This window comes from Lithobates pipiens, unplaced genomic scaffold, assembly GCF_037356315.1.
Source record: "Lithobates pipiens isolate NorthernLeopardFrog02 unplaced genomic scaffold, aLitPip1_a1.2 Scaffold_16, whole genome shotgun sequence".
In the NCBI taxonomy this organism is placed as follows: Eukaryota; Metazoa; Chordata; class Amphibia; order Anura; family Ranidae; genus Lithobates; species Lithobates pipiens.
In genome coordinates this window covers 188,532,880-188,556,642 of record NW_027507748.1, presented here as the reverse complement: position 1 = coordinate 188,556,642, position 23,763 = coordinate 188,532,880, and the positions used below count along the sequence as shown (strand labels likewise).

The window sequence follows — 23,763 nt, the reverse complement described above, 5'->3', positions numbered from 1 at the left end:
GATATATATCTATAGATATATCTATAGATATTTAGATATCTCTCTCTCTCTGTATATATATATATATATATATATATATATATATATATATATATATACATATATATATATATATATATATATATATATATATATATATATATATATATATATATATATATATATATATATATATATATATATATATATATATATATATATATATATACATATACATATATATATATATATATATATATACATATATATATATATATATATATATATATATATATAGTTAGTGTTTAGAAATGATATACATTGCACAGAAAAAGTAAATCGGGAGCAAACACAATTTGTCTTTCTTCTTAGTTTTAGCTGTTTATGGTGTTAATCTTCAGGCAGTTTTCCTGCTACATTCATGCTAACTGGGCCACCACTCATGTTGCATCCTGAAAGAAACAATAGCATTTTATTATTGCATGAAATTAGAAGAGAAAGCCCCGAGGCAGGCAGTCTTAAAACCAGACCCATCCCTCCCTGTGAAAATAGTTCACTTAAATGAAACACGGCCATTCCAGAATAAAGAACAAAATTGTCATTCAGACAAAGGAGCGATTCTGAATCACTGGTGGTCTGAAATGGTAGGTTTTATTGACAAGTGTGACTGGAATTTGAAGAGGACAATCAATAACAAATTATCTGCAATTTCCCTGATAGTTTTGGTGTTAGTGTTTTTTTTTTTTTCAACAATGGATGTGTCTGCAAAGGTCAATCATTCTTTTAGACAATATAAAACTACAAAGGTTGATCTTGTTTCATGCTAAAACCAGAGCGGAGCTAGAATGTTAATATTTAAACATATGAACCTTACCTAAAGCCGAGTTTTCAACACAGAGGTTCATTATGTGGATTTTCTTGATTTAGGTGAAGAAGTGGGGTATGAAGCCATAGAGATTCCACTACAGCTGAATAGTCAGGTAGTAGATGACCTTGATACCATGACTAGGTAGTATGTACAATCTTGATATTAATATAGGCAGACAACTTTTCCAGTACAGTCAAAGACACAATTGTGGCAATTGTAGGGGATTCCTGAAGAGAACCTTTTTTGCTTATCAATGGCTTAGAACATGGTGGACAAGCACCCAACCCTTGCACTGATGTATGCATTATTGGAGGCGAAGAACAAATACCAAAGCTTATTCCTAAAGTTATTTTTTGCTTCATAATATGATTACTTCAAGAAATTTGTTGTGTTCAACTGCACCATCTCGTTTCATAAATCATATTTAAAGTTACTTGCCATGGTGTGTAAGTAGTTAAGCGGCATCAAAAACTATCAGCTGTTGATGCTTGCATATTTATTTTCTTCGGATCCAGCCCTAAGCGTGCACCAAGAATCTTGGGGCACCTAGCAAGAAAATCCTGCAACTTCCTGTCAATGTTTTCTATCATTGTATCCCAATTGACCATTTAGGCCAGCAAGAAACATTGCATATGTTGAGATTTGCATATCATATACCTCTTTTGCAGGATCTGAAGCAAGCATGAGTATGCAAACACCTAAAGATTCCTACTTTTTATGTCTGCTTCATTGGCAGTTAATTAGTAGTGTGATATGAAAGGTTGATTCCATAGATACTGTAAGAAAGTAAAAATACATTTTCTCAAATTTACTTAAGTTTGTAATTGTGTAGGATTTGTAAATACACTTTAAATTGTAATGATTTAACATTAAAATACAGTATCTAATGGACAGCCTACATCTCCTTTTATCGCCTCCCTGCCCATTTTTATTCAATAAGAACATTTTATTTATTTATTGCAGATATTCATAGTCAACAGTCTGCATATATTGTTCATTAGCACCCCTGCCCTTTAAGCTGAGTTCACATATAAGCAGCATGCGGCTCACAGCAGGGTTCCGGTGCATCCTGGTTCACTGTTTCAGGTCCATTTTCAGCCTGAATTTTTGGCTGAATTCGGACCTGAAACGGATTAAAAGACGCACAGCGTTTATGTGCAAATAGCAATGGACCTGCTGCGGAGATATGTGAATCGGCTCCATAGAGAGCTCGTCAAAATCTCCTGCTATTGCAAATTCGCAATGGTGTGAACCCAGCCTAAAGAACCTACAAAGTCCATATCTCACGTGCATACATACACATACTAGGGCCATTTTAGACAGAAGATAATTACCTTACCAGCATGTCTTTGGAGCATGAGAGGAAATGGAATAGCCATAGAAAATACACACAAGGACAGGGAGAACACATAGACTCAGTGCAGGTAATGTTGTATTTGGGATTTCATGATCTTAGTGCTTGTAGGCAGAAGTTCTAACTTTCTGCTCATGTGTACATCTAGCAACTATCCTCATGGCTAGCTTGCTCACTATCTCCGTCTCTTCCAGTTCCAGGTAAACTCTTCTGTGTCAAGCAGATCTTCCTGTTTTATTGTAGCCCAGGTGGAAAACCTAGCATGGAATACAGACCCAGCCTCGCTCCTCCTGGCCATGCTGTAGACACCAAATGAGACAGAAATGCAAATTCCTGCCATTCATACTTTTTTTTCTCTGGGGCGGTTTAATGGAAACACTGCCACAGTCTCAGTGGCAGATACATGCCACCCCAGACTACCTGGCAGTTTTAGATGATTGTCACACTATGTATTTGAAGACTGTCATATTTGATCAATCAGGCATGGTTCACACTGGTGCGATGCAGGAACGACACAGATTCCTGTGGCCAGTTCGCATCTGAATCACAGGCAGTGGTGGGATAACTTACAGATCTAGATATTGAATAATCAAAATATGGAACAATAGTAATAGTGTGAATGTACATCAAAAATTATTTCAAGTATTTTTAATAAAATAAGATAAAGTTGACTAAGTAGTTTCTTTAATGTAGGGTTTATTAACAAAATATGTGCTATATCTCTTTTAGATTGGAGCAGTATGCTAAAAACCAAAATAACGTGAACGTATATATATATATATATATATTTGATTCGTCTTCTGCTGAATTAATTCTGCATCTTTTGTATCCTATATTCAGCTCCAGGAGAGATGCCATTCAGCAGTAAATAAAGAAAATTAGGCTAGTTTTCTGCTTGGCTACACATGAAGTGGTTTTCTATTGTTATTTACTGTAGAAAACATTAAGAACAGATGACTAATAAAATGTATGCACATAATGTAATAACAGAGTGCCACAGGGCTCTTGACATCGTTTTCTATTTCCTAACCAGACAGGCAGAAAGAGAGGGTTTATGAACACATATGTTTTTCTATGTCATCCACTGTACACTTCCTTTCTTCCGGCTGTCAAATTCTCAACATAGTGACGAATTTTACCTCGAACGTTACTGTATTAGTTACAGAGCCGTCAAATGTTCTAAGCCAGGAAAACATTTAATTGAGGTACGTGGTGCTAAAAATTGTTTTTGAGTTGCTCGGTGTCATCTTCCACCAGCAAGTGAGGCTTCATTAAATAAACTTAATACCTTTTTAAAATTGTACCAGCCTTTCTTGGACACCCATTTAACACTGAAACCACATTGCACTCATATTTACAAGCATCACGTTCATAGCTATTGATATACAAGTGGATCCAGATTGGATCTGCTCGTTGACAGAGTGACTGGTGACATTGGTGATATGATATACTGTTGAGAGAGCAAGAGTTCAAAGGCACTGGTTGAAAGCTGGATTAAGCATGTCTTATTACAATCAACTTGTCCTGCATTTATTAAGACATAGGGTTATGTTTCTACATCTAAACACTTGTAGAAAAATAACAACTGCAAAAAAAGAACTTTATTAAAGTGGAACTGTGGTCTGAAAATAATAATTAAAAAAAAAAGTAATGTTGCTTGCACGTGATTGGATGATGGTGTAGCACTTGGTTGCTACTAGTAACTAACATCTACCATGTCACCCTGCTGCCAGACCTCCAACTATCACTTCTGAGACAATGAACAGTCATTATGCATTGGTTTTGTTTTGTTTATTGGAGAATATAACTTGGTTGGGGGGGGAGGGAATATAGGATGCCCATAGAATAATTGCTTTGCCATCATGTTTAATGTGACCCACGATACCTCCTTTGACACAAACAAAGTCTCCCACCCTTAATGGTCCCACGTCCGTTTACTGGCAGCGCGCAGGACTATTATGAACCATTGGATTAACTCGACTCCACCTTGCATACAAGGAGTAAAGCAGGCCATACTCTCCTTATTTCACATTGAAAAATTGGACACCATGGTTCTACACTTCCGATCTACCGCCCGCTTTTTCACCAGATGGAGAAGGTACACGTTCAACTCAGAGGACATATATTCTATCATCTACCAATTTAGATACACTGACTGGTATTTAAAGAGGAAGTAAACCCTGATGGGTTTACTTCCTCCTTGATTCCCTTCCTTGCATCGCATAGTAGTCCATTATGTGTCACTTACCTGACACAGGAGCCAGCGATGTCACCACTGTCCCCTGTAGTTCCGAGCATCCAGCGTCTTGGTGGGTCTCGCTGCTCCGGCGCTGTGATTTGCCGGAGCAGCGATGACATCACTCCCGCGCATGTGCACGGGAGCCGACACTCGCGGCATATCGCCACGATCTGCTGCTTACCCAGTGCGCCTGCATGCCGCTATCTACGGCGCATGCGCCGTAGACATCGGTGGTTGTCTTGAGGTAAATATCTCCTAAACCGTATAGGTTTAGGATATATTTCTTGGACCTACAGGTAAGCCTTAATCTAGGCTTACTTGTAGGTCAAAGTGGTTTGTAAGGGTTTACAACCACTTTAAAACATGAACTTGCTAACATGCTGGGGAAACTCAAATTAATGACCCCACACACCAACTCTCATCCTCAACAGCCAGTACTTCCACCCTCCTGCACAAACTTCTGCTGTAGTTCATTACTCTTCTTGTCACATCATCCTCTTTTGACAAAAGAGAACACTCTGAACAGTCTCAGTTGCTGGCTAGAATTGGTTGCACAGTTACTAGGCCAGAGATCTGCAGTATCCCTCCCCGGTGGCCTAATAATTTAGTAGCATGTGCTGATTGGTGGACTACTGCTCCCAGCTAATACGAATTACAAATCCTGCACCCTCAGGCTGAATTGATATGACACTCTCCCCACAGTGTCTCCTCTGGCCTCCTCCCAGCTCCCCTGGTGGACATACGTTCCGGCAGCTTCTCTGGCCCCTCTGTTCCAGAACACTTCATCCATGACTGTATAAAGATGAAGTTCCCTCCCAGCTCTCCCAGGCTCCTCTGCTAGGCCTCGCACCCCCCCAGTTGGGGGTGGGGCCCCTTCTGCTGCCTAGTACTCCATTCTCCACGTCTCCCAGCCAACAACTACCTCCCAGTGGGTTATTACCCCAGCTTATATAGGAAGCCTGCCCCCTGCCAATTCCAGTTGGGGATTGGTTAGAGCTCCTCATATGAGCTGCCTGCCACTCCAGTCCTAGGCCCTGCACCTCTTCCAGATCATTCTCCCTGGAAGCAGGGGAGGTAACTAAGGCAAAGTTGGTCACACCCACTGCTGCACTAACCACTCCCTGCCGCCCAGATCAAAACAAGCAGGCCTACCCTGAAGCATAGGCCTGCCCGAATTTACCTGCACTGACAGTTTCCCTTACAAAATCCTCACTCTAGCACCTACCTATGGTGGAGGGTACTACAATGGCAATCGGCAATGCTTCACCTCATTCACTAAGCTCTGGGAAAAAATTTCCTTGCAAAGTGAACAGCCGATGTGCCTATATCAACCCCTACATTTCTTCTGCAGTAAAGGCTTCTTATCTTCCTCTTCGCAATCTTTTATACACTGTACACTGAGCTGTACATAAGCAAGTCAGTGTACAATCCCGTCATCTGCTGGGCACTGGGATGAATTAATTCCCATATACATGCAAGAGTTTTCGGTCATTTTGTACCAGCCAATAAAATTGGCCCAAGTACCTGAACACAGAAAAGGTGGGGGAGAAGGTGTTAGCATCAACGAGGTAGCTCGCAGATGTTACTTCATTGGAGTGGAGTATAGGTAAGGTTCAAAGCAGAACCATTCTATCCTTTTCAACCAAGGAAGCTGCCAATTTTAGCTTTAGTTTGATCTTCAACTGTCATGGTGCTGCACATGTGACCAGTCATGTAATGGTTTGACAGCTTGGATGAGCACACAAGCATAATTGATAGTTAGCATTCCTGACATGCTGGCAATGTAACTGTTTTTTGAAACCATTAAATTGATGGGCTTATTTCCGCTTTAATTGGGCTTAAAGCCCAACTGAACTTACAATTTAAATCAACTAAATACATTCCAGGTGCCTCAACAGATGTTCAGAATCTTGCAGAGCAGTTCATCTAGCAAGACTGTCCCCTGCCAGCATGATGTAAAAAAAGGATCCTTGCTGTCTTTGTTGAAGCAGTGGTCTCTCTTCATCCATTCCCCAGGGAGTATGGGCTTTGTTGCATGCAGAGCTCTAGTTCTGACTCAGTAGGGAGTGTGGTGGAGCTCTGCAGAGGAGCGCTGTAGCACACAGAGATCAAGGGTTTTTCTACTTAAAGATTTTCTACTACTAGCTATGGCTACTTTCTAGAAAAAATGATGCCCCCTGTAATGCATTTAGCTGATTTAAACTGAAAGTTCAGTTGGGCTTTAATTGCCACTCAAAAACAATAGCTCTTTATATTCTCTTTACATCTAGGGTTCCATATCTTCTAACAGCTAGCCACATGCAGAGGAATTCTGAATGAAATACAAAAAAAAAAAAAAACTTAGGTTCTTGTTACATAGTTACATATACATAGTAGGTAAGGTTGAATAAAGACAATAGTCCATCCAGTTCAACCTGTGTAGGTGTAGGTGTGTCAGTGTCGATAATAATTTCCCATATCCCTGCACAAAAGTTCTTAACCACTTCACATCCAGCCCATATTCATTCATATGACGTCCGCAGGAGGGATCTCCCATCCTGGATGGGCGTCATATGATGTCCTGGGCTTCCCGGCCATCTGGGGGGCGCATGCACCTGCCGCACCACTCAGGAGCCAATGCGCTTGTGTGTTTAAACACACAGATCCATGTCCTGTCAGGTGAGAGGAGACCGATGGTGTGTTCCCAGTACAGAGGAACACTGATCGGTCTCCTCCCCTTGTGAGTCCCCTCCGCCTACGGTTGGAATCACTCCCTAGGTAACACATTTAACCCCTTGATCGCCCCCTAGTGTTAACCCCTTCCCATTTTTATAGCACTGATCGCTGTATAAATGTGAATGGTCCCAAAATGGTGTCAAAAATGTCCACTGCAATGGCACAGTCACATTACTAGTCACTAGCCATTACTAGTAAAAAAAAAAAATAATAATAATAAAAATGCCATAAAACTATCCCCTATTTTGTAGGCGCTATAACTTTTGCGCAAACCAATCAATAAATTCTTATTGCAAATGTTTTCCTCAGTGTGGTCAAGATCAAATGTCAATTAACCAAAATACTGATTAGAAAAATTAAAGAATGTTTTTACAACATTCCTTAGCTGTCATACATAGCTAATTTTTTTTGTGATTGTTCAGCCAGTCAGCCAGTCATAGTATTCTGGGAGCAGCGAATACACTGATCACTGCTGCAGCCTATTGGATGCAGCATTGGTTGAACTAAAGTTTTCCAGAATGCCCATTCATTAACAGTCGATCAGTAGATCAACTTCTCTCGAATAGGATTATCCATAGATATATCGAAATTCGACCAGTTTCTGCTGAACCATCTACGGCAAGCTTTGCAAGGAAAATGTTGAACAAAATTCTACTTGTGTATACCCAGCTTTACCGTAGTATAGCTACAAAGCTTATCTCTCTGAGGACTAGGTAAATTTACTAAAACTGTAGAGTGCAAAGTCGGGTACAGTACAGTTGTGCATGGTAGCCAATCAGCTTCTAACTTCAGCTTCTTCAATTAAAGTAAGAGTAAACCCATAGATTTAAGATTTAAAAAACAGTTACTTTTCTTGCACATGCCAGAAATGTAACTCTCACATTGATCGAGCTCTCAACCAAACTGTCTAACCATCCAATGTTTGGTGTCATAACTGATCACATCATGGCAGTTGAAGATTAAACAGAGGCCAAGATGGCAGCTTCCTTGGCTGAAAACGATAGGAGGGTTTTCTTCCACTTTAATCTTTGACAATGAAACCTGGAAGCGGATTGGTTACTGTGCACGGCTGCACCAGATTTTGCACAGTCAAGTTTTAGTAAAGCAATCTCTCACTGTCTATGCTTGTTGTCCCCATTCTGTATTTTCTTCTCCCACATTGATGCAAAAAATCAAAGGAGTTAGATGATTTTTTTTTGTTTTTTTTTCAAATGAATGAAATATTAACAGAAAATGTAGTCTTTTGGGGGAATTCTATTCATTCTAGGATGAAAAGCCTATAACATTTTCAAGTACATTTATTAGGTCTCTGATGAGATTATTGAATGCACTGATGACATTTTCATGCAAACGTTTGGCGAGCTATAGAATGCATGGCATTGCTTCCTTCTAGGACCCAAACAGTGTAACTGGAGGTCCATAATCTGAAGGTACATCTGCTACAAACACATGTATGAATAGTAATACGTTCCGATTTTACCTAGGTCTAAAGGAAGTAGGACATTGTGGGATGATGGGTGTGATATACTGACCAACTCTTTATTTATCTTTGAATTATAACATGTTGATATTTTAAAACAATGAAATGTCAACATGGTTTATCCAGTCGTGTCTCCATTAATCTGCTTTATGCTTCTGTCAGGAAAGCCATAACATACACATCATTTATTTCAGCAGTATGCCGGCCTGCTAAAAATATGCAGAGACTTGGCGCTGAGTCAAAATCAACCAATCAATTTACAAGTACTAAGATTTCAGATGGTATCATCTGAGATTTCGAACGAACGCAACTGTGTCCTGAAAATAACCTTAGCATTCCTCACGTAATTGAATTAATAGGATTGCAATCTATAACAAACTGTTACATTCTGTAATGACATCAAATAAATAACAAGTAGTCATTTTCTGGTGCTGCTTTTAAAATAAATGTGAGATAAAAAATGATAACATGTATAATTCATTTACGTGAGACTGACAGCCAGAAACTGGATTGTAGCAATAGATTTTTTTTGGGAACATTTTATTAGCTTTTGTTCATTTAAAATAGAAATGGACCTTTCATTAATATATTTTGGCGCACATACCATTTTAACCACTATTGAATCACTCGCCCACAATTTACGAGCGGCCTGTGCAGGTAAAGCCACATACTGGTATATTGCTGCCTGCATTCCAGTTTAGAGTGCATGCATGTGCCCCACCCCACTGACACCCACTGTAATTGTACACAATGAATCATGGCCGGGAACTGCTGATCGGCTGTGTCCAATCACAGCCCAGAGCCCTGTGCTGACAGTGCTCTGTGCAGAGGGAACAATCTCTCTGTTTTTCAACCCTGCCAAGCAGAGATAAGAAACAAAGAGATATGTTAGTAAAAGCAGCACATATTACACATTGTTAGGCACACACTTAACCCCTTGATCACCCTCGATGTTAACTCCTTCGCAGCCAGTGTCATTACTACAGTGATAGTGTATAGTATTATCACTGATCCAGGGACATGTCTGGTGAGGCACTGTTGTAAATGGCATTTAAACCACACATCACCACAGTATCACCGCAAACGTTAGAGCGAGAGTATTAATTTTAGCAGTAGACCTCCTTTGTAACGCTAAACATTTAACCTGTAAAAACATGTAAAGGTAGTCTATGGAGATTTTTAAACACTGACGTTTAATGCCATTCCACAAGTGTGTGCAATTGTAAATCGTGACATGTTCTATTTACTCAGCCTAACACCATCTTTTCAAATTATACAAATAAATCATGCTAAATTTAGAGGTTTTTTTTATTCATGAAACTTTTTTTTTCTCCAAAAAAAGGCGTTTGAAAAAATTGCTGCGCAAATACCATAACATTAAAATTTGCAACCATAGGGTGTCTGCTAAAATATATATATAATGTTTGGGGGTTCTGGGTAATTTTCTAGAAAAAAAAATTGTGATTTTTACATGTAGGAGAGAAGTGTCATAATTGGCCTGGGTGGCAAGTGGTTAATTACCATAAGTAATATACAAATAATTATTATATATTGTTTTTAAGGTAATTTACTATATTTGCAAAATCTGTACTCCAGCAGGTAGCTTAACAGAAACAATTACTGAAGTTTGAAGTTATAACTTTATATTCACATTTTGTCGATTTTACATTCCTCAGAGCCTAAAAACTCCCAATTGTTAGGGGAGTTTTCTTTCTCTCAAATACTCTCAGTGGGGAAGTCCTCCATAATATATAGTGTCCTTATATCTGCCATTAGTAATGTAAAAAAAAAAATCTACTATACACTATATTATCAAAAGTATTGGGACACCTGCCTTTACAAACACATGAACTTTAATATTAGCAGGTCCATAAAGACATGGATGATTGAGTCTGGGGTGGAGGAACTTGACTACCCTGCACCTGACCTCAACTAGATAGAATACCTTTGGGATGAATTAGACTGCAAGCCAGGCCTTCTTGTCCACATCAAGGCCTGAACTCACAAATCTACTTCTGGAAGAATGGTAAAACCTTACCATAGACTCCTAAACCTTGTGGACAGCCTTCACAGAAGAGTTGAAGCTGTTATAGCTGCAAAGGGTGGGCCAACTCAATATTGAACCCTATGGGCTAAGACTGGGATGCCACTAAAGTTCATGTGCGTGTAAAGGCAGGCGTTCCAATACTTTTGGTAATATAGTGTATATTCCATAGTTTGTAGATGCTTTGACTTTCATGCAAACCTATCAATAGAGGCATACCCCACTTTTAAGTACACAATGGGGTTTATTTACTAAAGCTGGAAAGTGCAAAATCAGGCTCACTTCTGCATAGAAACCAATGAGCTTCTAACTTCAGTTTGTTCAATTAAGCTTTGGTAATAAAACCTGGAAGCTCATTGGTTTCTATGCAGAAGTGAGCCTGATTTTGTACTTTCCAGCTTTAGTAAATAAACCCCATTGTGTACTTAAAAGTGGGGTATGCCTGTATATGCTTATTGGGTAGCAGAATACATTTTGACCAAAATTTATGAAGAAATTAGATTTTTAAATTTTTTTTATTGGTTATGTTTTATAGCAGAAAGTAAAAAATATAGTTTTGCTTTTTGAAATTTTTACTGTAAAAAAATAAAATAATCCAACAGTGATCAAATACCACTGAAATAAAGCTCTATTTGTGTGTAACAAATTAAATCAATTTTGTTTGGGTACAGCACTACATGTCTGCACAATCACCAGTTAAAGTAATGCAGTTCTAAATGGGTACAAATGGCCTAGTCATGAAGGGCGTAAAACCTTCTGGAGCTGAAGTGGTTAAGCCCAACTCCAAGGCAACAATGGAATATAAATAGTGCATTTTGCATCAGTTACTCTACTCTTCAGTCTTCGTTCCTCTTCCTAAGCCATCCTGCAGTGTAATGGATCAAATTCAGTTTCCTCTATGAGCCAAGCTAATTTCCTGCCCTGGGGACCAGACATTTTTCCTCGCTCATTGCCCTCTTAGGCACTGGTCCTCCGCACTGCTCCCGTGAGTTCTCTTGCCTCTGGAGAATATGAGAGCGGACCCATTTTTTTTTTTGTCAGCAAGCGGTGAGGTAAATGGTGTTGGGAGGGAAGTGAGTTTCTAATATCCTGAAGTTTGTCTTTAGGGATAATTGAGCAGAGAATCTAAGACAGACCATAGCTAACCACTTGTAATAAGGAATGTTATGGGCTCATTCAAATTTTTTCAGTTCTTGTACATTTTATTACTGCAATACGCTCCAACACAAACTTGTGATTTTGTCCTAAAAACCTATTTTTTTTCTGCTGTTTTTGCCTCACTGCAGAGATTTTCACTCATGTCCTGTATGGAGATACACCAGAGCAGATGTTCACATTGGCAAATGTTCCCATTGTTCCTGTTCTGGTGACAGCTCAAAATTTTAGGTTTTCCCTTTTATTGGTCACCAGGACAAAATAGAGGGAGAGTGAAGCTCCCCAGTGAGGGCAAAGACAGCAATAACTACCTGACAAAGATTTTAATCCTTTCCTATTTGTGCAAAATGAAAAAACTAAAATAATGAAAAAATGTGTCTCTGTTAATCTTTTTTTGAAGCCCAATGAGGTGCATAACATCTCCTGAACGTATCTCTATTATGTGAATCTGACAGGTTTATGGCTCTGCCCAAGCACACACTGACACTCGGGCTGTGAGAAAGAAGAGAGAGGCACACAGAGCAGCTATGCCCAAGGAAATGCATAGAAGCTGCACCAACTCCAATGTTGAAGATGCCGAGACCTGAAACATAATACAGTAATAGCCATCTTCCGGGAGTGCAATAAAACTGATGTAAATAATAGAGATAAGCCTAAGCCCTTGTACACACGTTCGGACATTCTGCCAACCAAATCCGTTGGATTTTGTCCGACGGATTGTGTCCGAAACTGTTGCATACACACGGTCGGACCAAGTTGTCAGAAAATCGGATCATTCGGAACATAGTGATGTTATTTCATTACGACGGGACTACGTTCAGGCTAGAAGCCAATAGCTTTGGTCTAGGAATTTGATCTGAGCATGTGTGGCACTTTGTCCGGTCAAAATTCTCTACACATGATCGGAGTATGTCCGATCGGACCAGTTTGTCGGAAAATATTTCCTACAAGTTGGAAAATTGGGTCCGACGGATATTCCGACGGAAACAGTCTGATGCATACCACACACAGTCGGATTATCCGACAAAACGGTCCGATAGGACACATTCCGTCAGAATCTCCGATCGTGTGTACAAGGGCTAAGAGATGTCATGCAGCTCCATGGACTTAAAGGGGTTGTAAAGGTAAAACATTTTTCACCTTAATGCATTCTATGCATTAAGGCGAAAAAACATCTGACAGTGTCGGCCCCCCGAGCCCCCCTGTTTTACTTACCTGACCCCTCGAAAGTTCTGCGCTCGCCCCCGACACCCTCTTCGCTGCTCAGCCTGGCCGTTGATTGGATGGATTGAAAGCAGCGCAGCCATTGGCTCGCGCTGCTGTCAATCACATCCAATGATTCGGCGTGCCATGGGGCGGGGCCGAATGATACAGTGTGCGACTATGGCTGCTGGCTGTATCACGGGAGCGCGCTCGCAAGTGCTTCTCACCATGCAAGGGAGCTCGCATGAACGTGAGAAGTACTTGCGGGGGGAAGCAGAGACAGCCGCCGAGGGACCCCAGAAGACCAGGTTCATGGCTACTTTGTGCAAAACGAGCTGCACAGTGGAGGTAAGTATAACATGTTTGTTATTTTAAAAAAGAATTTCTCTTTACAACCCCTTTAACTCATAGTGTCCCTTTACTTTTTACTAAGGAGCAGAATTTCTGGAATTCAGCTTTAATGTCTGCTTGGAAATTCGTTGTTATAAATTATCTTAGTGTTGCCATTTAAGTATTTGCATTCATTTTGTTGATCTAGCTGGCAATGGGCATTCGATACCTTCATCATTTATTCTGTTTGCTGTTATCATATTTCAGAATGAGTCCCAAAGTGTTCCAGAACTATGGGGAGAAATCAGCCTTTAGGAATAAGCACTGTTTTTCTATAACCCATGCTCAATTTTCAACGTACACTATCCTATTTCCAATTAATTATTTACTATGGTGTCACACCCCATTTCCGTTTTCTGCTTACTGTTTTGCTAACAACCTCGTGAGAATTCTGATGCTGACAGTACAGTTCATTTATTTTACCCAAAATTATACATTCTTTATGGAGACCAGCGGATAATTGGCATGTCTTTCTTTTCACAAACAACTTGTGCAAAAATTTCAATACATTAATGTTTTTTTTTGCTGACTCTGTAAATTGTAAAGAGTTAAGAAAATATAATTTAAATGTTTTGTGCAGAATACACAGTTTCCAGATGTGTATTCTCTAATTAAGTGAAAGCGCAATTGATAAAGGGAGACAACATCGATCCGTTTTTTTCATAGATAGGAATTTGTTCTTTCCCACACTATCTCAAAGTACCTATAAAGACATTGAGGTTTTATAACTTTACAGTGCAGCTAAAGATTAAAAACTTTAAGGTTAACATGCATAGGGAACACATTCTACCAAAGTTTTGCCTTCTAAATGACCCCGAATGTTGGGTTTGTAGGCTAAGTTGTCCCTGGTTCTGAGCACCCCTGTGAAGGACATGCTAAAGCTTGCCATACATGGCCATCCAGCGCTGGCAGTTGTCAGAATGCAGTGGGGGCAGCCAAACACTAAGCGCAAGTGATTGGCAATCACTATATGGCTGGGAATTATCTGGTTGCTTTGATTATGAGATAAAAGGTATTGCAGTAGGGTGCCATCAAGGCCACCAACTGTTTGGATTTGATTGTGTATGACCATCTTAAGTCCAGCAACAGCTGATTGTCTAAACCTTTAAAATAAATGGAAAGTTAAGCCTTATTCCCTATATCAGTGATTCTCAACCATGGTTCAGTGGAACCCTAGGGTTCCTCCAGAGGTTGCTGGGGGTTCCTTCAGTATTGGGACATTTCTGCCTCTCGGATAAGTTCCCATCGACACCATTGATCTTTTTAGCTATCTGTAAGGAGGTAATTCTTCCCAATGACCACAAGTGTAAGGACCATTCTTCCCACTGACCATCACACTAATGTATCATGAGTTGTAGATTTATAATTTTTAGCAGGGTTTCCCCGAGACTGGAGAACTATTTCAAGGGTTCCTCTGTGTTGAAAAGGTTGATAAAGGCTGCCCTATATGCTTATATATAAATACATGCTGTAAATCCCAAAAATGAGGCTTGCTGATTGGAGGAAAAAAGATCTTATCAGTGACCAACTATATTGCCTTTACTGCATTGAAAAAAGTAGAGGGTCAGGACTTTGTACAGTGTTTGGTGGGGGGCCTATATTAGACAATGATCTGAATAGACTATAATTTTATGGCAGGTAAAAAAGTATATTGTACACTACTAGTTTGTTTAGATGTTTGTCTACACTAACCATATATACACAGATTTATTGTGCTGAACAAAATAATCTAACAGATTCCTCCACGCTTAACTGCTTAACTGCACAGATAGAGGAATCTTCCCTGCTGGCTATTGTATTATGACAGCCAGCACCTGCAGCTGTCAGAATATTATAATAGTTGCTGCATCTGATTGGATGCAGCCACTGTTTGGCTATCAATTTTCCACCCGACTCCTTCAACAAAAGGTGATTGAACAATGGGCTGGTGCTGAAAAGGCCACCCATGGCTCAAATTGTAACCAATTCATCAGGAATCTGCTGAAATTCAAACTGTGTAAGGCAGTCTTTACACTTTAACAGTTTATAAAAACAAATCTTTATATATCTGACCCCAGATACAAAAATGGGCAACTTAAATATGTAATAAATATTTAGGGATGCTTTAAGAAGGATATATAGGGCAGACACATAATTGCCTCCCTAAGACACCACCACCCAAATTTTAGGATGGTACTATACAGTGCTCTGAGACAAGAACCCTAACTCATCAATAAAGTGTCCTAAAAATTAAGTTTTATTAGTACTGGAAATTGTACTTTAGTCAAAAAATTAACTCCTGCTAGAGTACTTTGTGATGGCCCCTTTTGCAGGTATAGGCTGATGTAAAACATTACAATTAAGTGTCCATACTATTTAAAACCCAGTAACACACTGTCTAATTCTGCTCTGCACATGCTCAGTTCCTCTCCATTTTTGGCATTGTGCCAAAAATCAGAGTCACTAGAGTCCGATCTACTGACAGCCTAAAGATTTATTGCTGCCCAGGGGCTCTGGGCTTCAACAACATGGTGGCCTCCAGCAAGAAGAAACAGGAACAATGCTAGAGGTAATTTACAGCACAGAATAATTTTGGTAGCATAATTATTCATCTGGAATGTATGTTCCTTGCTAAAAAAAAAAACATTTTTTATCAAGTTTTGATGGGTAAAGTTCTGCTTTAGTAAAGTATTTTAGTATATGTATTCGTTAATGCGTAGCTATGTTCATTTTAGAGTGGTTGTCTGAGTGGTTGTAAAGCCTAAATGTTTTTTTACGTTTTTAAGGTTAACAATATCTAGGTGTCAGTATTCCCGCTCTACCCCCCCTCCTTTTACTTACCTGAGCCTTCATTCGACCCAGCGCCATGCACATCTGCAGCTCTTCTCTCCCCTCAGTTCCCGGGTCTCGCTCGCTTTGCTATGGGCACCGGGAGCTATTGGCTCCCAGTGCAGTCAATCAAAGCCAGTGACGAGAGCAGGGTGGTGTTGACTCTCGCTGTCTGTGTCCCGCAAACTGTTGGCGCTATATAAATCCTGTATAATATAATAATGTTTGGTATGAAAAAAATGAAAAAATTTAATTCCCAATCTTGTTCAGATGAAAAAAAATAAAAAATTGATTGGATAACTGATTTGAATCTTCACTAATAGTGAATATTCTCAATAATTTTAGCAAATTGGCCTCAACATATCATATAAATACAGACTTGCTTACATTAGCAGCACCGGAAGGTGAAATTCTCATACTAGTAACACGGATGTGCCTCTGTATCAAATGGTTTAAAACCTTAATGCCATTACTGGAAGCATACTGTCAGCTTTCAAAGCTATAAATAATTAACTCCGTTAATTGTAAATGCGGGAAAAACATGATAGGATTTCATCAGGATCCAATTTCCTCTAAAAACAGACAAATATAATAAGGCCTGAGAAATAACCATTAGAATACATTGGAAGCTCAGAGTCTTCATGGGTGGACTGACTCTCAGCATTGCACTCCTCTAACCTTTCAGTTCACAGGAGCAGGGGGACGCTTTGCTGACAGATTCAAACTGAGTCACACCAGAAGTAATACTGTTATGTCTGCCGTTGTTGTTTTTCTCCTGGTTTTCGGTATTACGTTCCCAAGAAATGAAAATAAAACACACACTGCAAAATGACAACCGTTTGACTAAGTGTTTGTTCAATCTTTCAACAGTGCTTGGAGCCATGCAAGGAAAACTGGGACTTGAAAAAGAATAGCTGCCAAAGTCTCTGTGAGGTATGTCGGATTTATTCTGTACCAGGAAACATTTTTGCTCTCATAAAAGATGCCATGTTGAAACTTAAACGATGTCTTTGATATTGGTAATCCTCTGCTTTTTGTTTTGGGTTTGTTCGTAGCTGCTCTTTCCTTTCTTTTAAATTGAAACAAACGTATATTCGTAGGGGATTATTTTTTTGAGTTTCTATAGCAAAGATTCCCTAAAAGTGATTTTTTTTTTAAATTAAAAAAATTCATGATTTTTATTCTCTCAGCTTTCTGTCCTTATAACTAAATGGACAAATATATGAGCCAAATATGATATGCCATTGGCCAGTTTCTGTTGACCCATTTCTATTGGCCCATTTAGCCAGCATAACCAAAAAAGGTCTGCCGATTGTCACCCGATCAGTTCTCTCAGCCAATGGCTGAGAGCGCTGACAGGTGTGTTCTGGCGGGGATGGGGTTGCTGTACTAACATCTGGTTGTTAGTTCAGTGGCTCCTCCTGAGCTCTTCGTTTTTTTTTCCGTTCAGCCCACTGGGTTGGAGAAAAAATATATAATAGTGTGTACCTGGCTTAACTGTTGTATGTTAGCAGTGTTGTCAGCCCTGCCCAGTTCACTCAGTGGACTACAGATCACCTCCAACCCTATTTTATAATGATAAGGAGAAGGGGATATGTTCTGTAGTCCTAGCACACTTTTTGTAAAATTAAAAAATATGGCTTTAAAAAGAAAACTAATGAAGCCATGTAAAGTTAATGACTGGTAAGCTGCAATAAATAACATGTTTATTCTTGGGCTTAGATATATTTTAACTGAAATATAAAAAATCCATTCTATAAATTCCAGTTTTCTGATATGTTGACAGATTAATAGTGAACAAGTGCAAGAGGCCTATACATATTGAATTAAATGAGAGTAAGCCTGCGTTAAGAGAAAATAAGTGACATTATTCAACAGACACCCACATCTACCAGTTCCCCCGATCTGCCACTGGTGTTTACTGAAAACCATGTGTTCATGATGACTATTGGAAAGTCAGTATTTATATAGAGTTTGGGGCAGCCCTCTAAGCCTGATCACAATACTGGAGCATGGCCATTGTCTGCCATTGGCTCAGCACAAGGCTCCAATGATAGGGGCTATCACTGTAGTAGAACTGACTATGGCAGTGATTTTCAGCTACACTGAAGCAAAATAAATAAATAAAATAGCGCTGTGAGTGGCCAGAACAGCGATACCCGGAAGAAGATGGACGATCCGTGCTACAGGGGACATTGGTGACATCGCTGGCTCCTGTGTCAGCTAAGTGACACATAATCAGCTACTATGCGATGCATAGTAGCCCATTATGCTTTACATTTGCAAGGAGACAAAGAGGAAACCAATCAGGGTTTACTTCCTCTTTAACTCAAAAGCCACCTGTGCACTTTTAGTTGCATCTGTTGATGGGCCACAAGTCGATTTGCTTATCTCTCCATGCTTTTCTGGAGTCAGTAGTCAAAATAGTAACAAGAGAGTTTAGAATTTCCTTCTTGGTCTGGTATTGTTCAGAGCTGTATATCATGTAATGTCCTCCGGTCCTGTTGTACAAGTTCATATGAATTCATTCTGCTTCAAGTGAAGGGATGATTCACTTAGTTACTATGCACAAGGAATAGCTTGGGATATTCTTAGATTTGTCTAACTGCCCTTAGAGTCATTTTATGTAAGCCAGTCTGCTACCTTAATTAGCACAGCTTGACATGTTAGGGGTGGTTTTGCCAGGAGGAGCAAAATGTAAGGTAGACATACAGAAACTTATCAGATTGGCTCAGATTTATCGAAAATACATTGCACCTCATTGATGCTTTGGAAGCTGTTTTGCTAAGTAAATGGACACTGCTTTAGTCATCAAACCAGACAATTTTTTAATATTCTTAATTAAAGAAAAGTCAACATAGGCATTAACATAAACTTAAAATTAGATTTTAGAGAGGTTGTGGAGCCTCCGAAGTTAGATCTTCTGCAGTGTACAGTTAGTAACTGTAACAAAAGTCTGACCTCAAGTATGTCTCCCCTATCTTCCAACCCAGGGAAAACATTAATAAAGACAAATTTTGATGGAGACATGCCGAAGAAATGTGACTTATGTCTATGTTCTAAGGAGTAGAGACTGCCATTGTTGACCTTCCCTTCTCCTTCTTGGCTTCAGTATTTTTTGAGTCACTAATAAAGAACGTAATGGAGGTTAGGTGCTCTGATTTTTCTGATCTGCATTCTTATTCCAGGATAGTGAATCAGAAAATCCTGAAGCCAGAGGCAGACAGGTGACTGTTAGCCCTTGTACATACGGTTACGGACATTCTGACAACCAAATCCGTTGGATTTTGTCCGACGGATTTTGTCTGATGGATTTTGTCCAATGGATTTTGTCCGAAACTGTTGCATACACACGGTCGGACAAAGTTGTCGGAAAATCCGATTGTACATAACGTGATGACGTTATTTTGTTACGACGGGACTACGTTCAGGCTAGTAGCCAATAGCTCTGGTTTAGGAATTTGATCTGAGCATGCGTGGCACTTTGTCCGATCGGAGCGTTTTGTCGGAAAATTTTAACGGCAAGTTGTAAAAGTTGGTCCGTCGGATATTCTGACGGAAGCAGTCCGATGGAGACCACACACAGTCGGAATATCCGACAAAACAGTCCGATAGGACACATTCCATCTGAATCTACGACCGTGTGTACAAGGGCTTATTATCAGAAAGGGGTCAACAGTAGCAGCCTACACATTTCTCTGAGCACAGGTTTCCTTTACCAAAGTTTTCCTCCAACTTTTGCAGCAGTTACCACTTGGCTAAGGTATAGACTGTGTGGTAGATGATTCGCCATGAATCTTTAGTATGAAGTTTGCTCACTGACACACATGCTGCGAAATTGGCTGCTAAAAGACGTGGAGCAGAAAAATGCTTGGGGCTGGACAAAGGTAAACCAATGACTCATTTCCCTTTGGCAGATTGAAAATTCTGATTTTAACTTTTGTCCATCAACACATGCCACGGATGTCTATCAATATTGTTCTGTAGCCTGAAGTTCTGCTTTAATATTTTCATCTAGCAGAAACAAAAGGAACATAAAAATGCAGAGTAAATACACCCACACATTTTAGATTCGATCGGTTGTTAAATGACAGTGAAATATTTATAGTGTTTTCTTCCGAGAAACACAGCTATATTTTTGAGACTGAAACTTGGAGTTTTTATAATGTGTGGGCACATAAACAGTAATATGTTAATAAATGATCTCTTCCCACAGTTTCCCTGAACATATGCATTTCAGAAAACAAGTGTATATTTTCCCCAGAAAGCTTCATACACTGTCCCAGACTGATTATGTACAAATTGAATTTTTCTATGAGCCCAACCAACCCTCCATCCAGTTGTTATGTCTGGAATTGTCTCTAATACATGATCCTTCCTACTGTTGTAACGGGAGTTAGAGGGGTTCTTGCTGTACCAACTCATTGGTATAAGATGTCATGTTTTCAGTTCATGGAAATTTCTTTGTGTCTTAACCACTTCAGCCTCGGACCAATAAATACCTTAAGGACCAGAGGTGTTTTTGCAATTTCGCACTGCGCTGCTTTAACTGGTAATTGCGCGGTCATGCAATATTGCACCCAAACGAAATTTGCGTCCTTTTCTTCCCACAAATAGAGCTTTCTTTTGATGGTATTTGATTGCCTCTGCGATTTTTATTTTTTGCGATATAAATGGAAAAAGAGCGAAAATTTTGAAAAAAAATGATATTTTCTTCTTTTTGTTATAAGAAAAATCGAATAAACTAAATTTTAGTCATACATTGAGGGCAAAATTTATTCAGCCACATGTCTTTAGTAAAAAAAATGTCAATAAGCGTATATTTTTTGGTTTGCGCAAAAGTTATAGCGTCTACAAACTAGAGTACATTTTCTGGAATTTACACAGCTTTTAATTTATGACTGCCTATCTCATTTCTTGAGGTGCTAAAATGGCAGGGCAGTACAAACCCCCCCCAAATGACCCCATTTTGGAAAGTAGACACCCCAAGGAAACTGCTGATGGGTATGTTGAGCCCATTGAATATTTATTTTTTTTGTCCTAAGGGATTGAATAATGACAAAAAAAAAAAAAAAAGTACAAAAAGTTGTCACTAAATGATATATTGCTCACACATGCCATGGTTATATGTGGAATTGCACCCCAAAATATATTCCGCTACTTCTCCCGAGTACGGGGATACCACATGTGTGGGACTTTTTGGGAGTCTAGTCGCGCACGGCATCCCGAAAACCAATCACCACCTTCAGGATTTCTAAGGGTGCAAATTTTTGATTTCACCCCTCACTACCTATCACAGTTTCGAAGGCCATAAAAAGCCAAAATAGCACAAAACCCCCCAAAATGACCCCATTTTGGAAAGTAGACACCCCAAGCTATTTACTGAGAGGCATGTTGAGTCCATGGAATATTTTATATTTTGCCACAAGTTGCGGGAATATTACAAACTTTTTTTTTTTGCACAAAGTTGTCACTAAATGATATATTGCTCACACATGCTATGGGCATATGTGAAATGACACCCCAAAATACATTCTGCTGCTTCTCCTGAGTACAGGGATACCACATGTGTGGGACTTTTTGGGAGCCTAGCCGCGTACGGGACCCCGAAATCCAAGCACCGCCTTCAGGATTTCTAAGGGCATAATTTTTTTATTTTACTCCTCACTACCTATCACTACCTATCACAGTTTTGACGGCCATAAAATGCCAAGATGGCACAAAACCCCCCCAAATGACCCCATTTTGGAAAGTAGACACCCCAAGGAAACTGCTGATGGGTATGTTGAGCCCATTGAATATTTTTTTTTTTTATCCTAAGGGATTGAATAATGACTAAAAAAAATAAAAAATAAAAAATGTACAAAAAGTTGTCACTAAATGATATATTGCTCACACATGCCATGGTTATATGTGGAATTGCACCCCAAAATATATTCCGCTACTTCTCCCGAGTACGGGGATACCACATGTGTGGGACTTTTTGGGAGTATAGTCGCGCACGGCATCCCGAAAACCAATCACCACCTTCAGGATTTCTAAGGGTGCAAATTTTTGATTTTACCCCTCACTACCTATCACAGTTTCGAAGGCCATAAAAAGCCAAAATAGCACAAAACCCCCCAAAATGACCCCATTTTGGAAAGTAGACACCCCAAGCTATTTACTGAGAGGCATGTTGAGTCCATGGAATATTTTATATTTTGCCACAAGTTGCGGGAATATTACAAACTTTTTTTTTTTTGCACAAAGTTGTCACTAAATGATATATTGCTCACACATGCTATGGGCATATGTGAAATGACACCCCAAAATACATTCTGCTGCTTCTCCTGAGTACAGGGATACCACATGTGTGTGACTTTTTGGGAGCCTAGCCGCGTACGGGACCCCGAAATCCAAGCACCGCCTTCAGGATTTCTAAGGGCATAATTTTTTTATTTTACTCCTCACTACCTATCACTACCTATCACAGTTTTGACGGCCATAAAATGCCAAGATGGCACAAAACCCCCCCAAATGACCCCATTTTGGAAAGTAGACACCCCAAGGAAACTGCTGATGGGTATGTTGAGCCCATTGAATATTTATTTTTTTTGTCCTAAGGGATTGAATAATGACTAAAAAAAAAAAAAAAATGTACAAAAAGTTGTCACTAAATGATATATTGCTCACACATGCCATGGTTATATGTGGAATTGCACCCCAAAATATATTCGGCTACTTCTCCCGAGTATGGGGATACCACATGTGTGGGACTTTTTGGGAGTCTAGTCGCGTACGGCACCCCGAAAACCAATCACCACCTTCAGGATTTCTAAGGGTGCAAAGGCCATAAAATGCCAAAATAGCACAAAATCCCCCCAAATTACCCCATTTTGGAAAGTAGACACCCCAAGCTATTTACTGAGAGTCATGTTGTCTGAACGAAAAAAAAGAGATTGATCGGTGGGTATGCCCACCATTAGATACCTCCCTTCATCCACCCACTTCTAATGATGGACATACATGCACCATTTATATATGCCGAAGCATGGGGGCATCCTCCCGCAAAAAAGTTATGCCGCGTACATACGTTCAAACTTTTCCATGGGCAAGCCCCCTGTCGGAATTTTGACCGTATGTACGCGGCATTAGGAGCAAAATCACTCCTCCACCCCTTATGCCCCCATGCTTCGGCATATATGCTCTTTTTTAACTGTGGTGGTGAAATCACCGCCTACAGCACTGGAGTCACGGCTTTATGTATCGTGGGAGCAAACGCTGTTGCTGTCAAGATAAATAAATCCGCGCTGCAGCTGAATGGCGTACCTGCTAAGCAAATTATGGTTAACGTTAAAACAAAGTAACATCCCAGTAAAACCTTACCATACCATACCTGCAAAGCAATTGCCAAAAAAAACAGTAAAAAATAAAACATTTTTTAACACAACCTGTGCCTAAAATATATATATGCCGAAGCATGGGGGCATCCTCCCGCAAAAAAGTTATGCCGCGTACATACGTTCAAACTTTTCCATGGGCAAGC

The 23,763-nt window shown here is 39.7% G+C and overlaps 1 protein-coding gene across 1 annotated transcript in view; it reads left to right on the top strand.

Annotated features, from left to right (window-relative positions):
• ANOS1 (anosmin 1) overlaps positions 1 to 23,763 on the top strand; it is a 229,844-nt gene that overhangs the window by 111,582 nt on the left and 94,499 nt on the right. Inside the window, exon 3 of the mRNA XM_077480835.1 lies at positions 17,106 to 17,168. Coding sequence (XP_077336961.1) covers positions 17,106 to 17,168 — 63 coding nt within the window. The remainder of the gene's footprint in view (positions 1 to 17,105; positions 17,169 to 23,763) is intronic.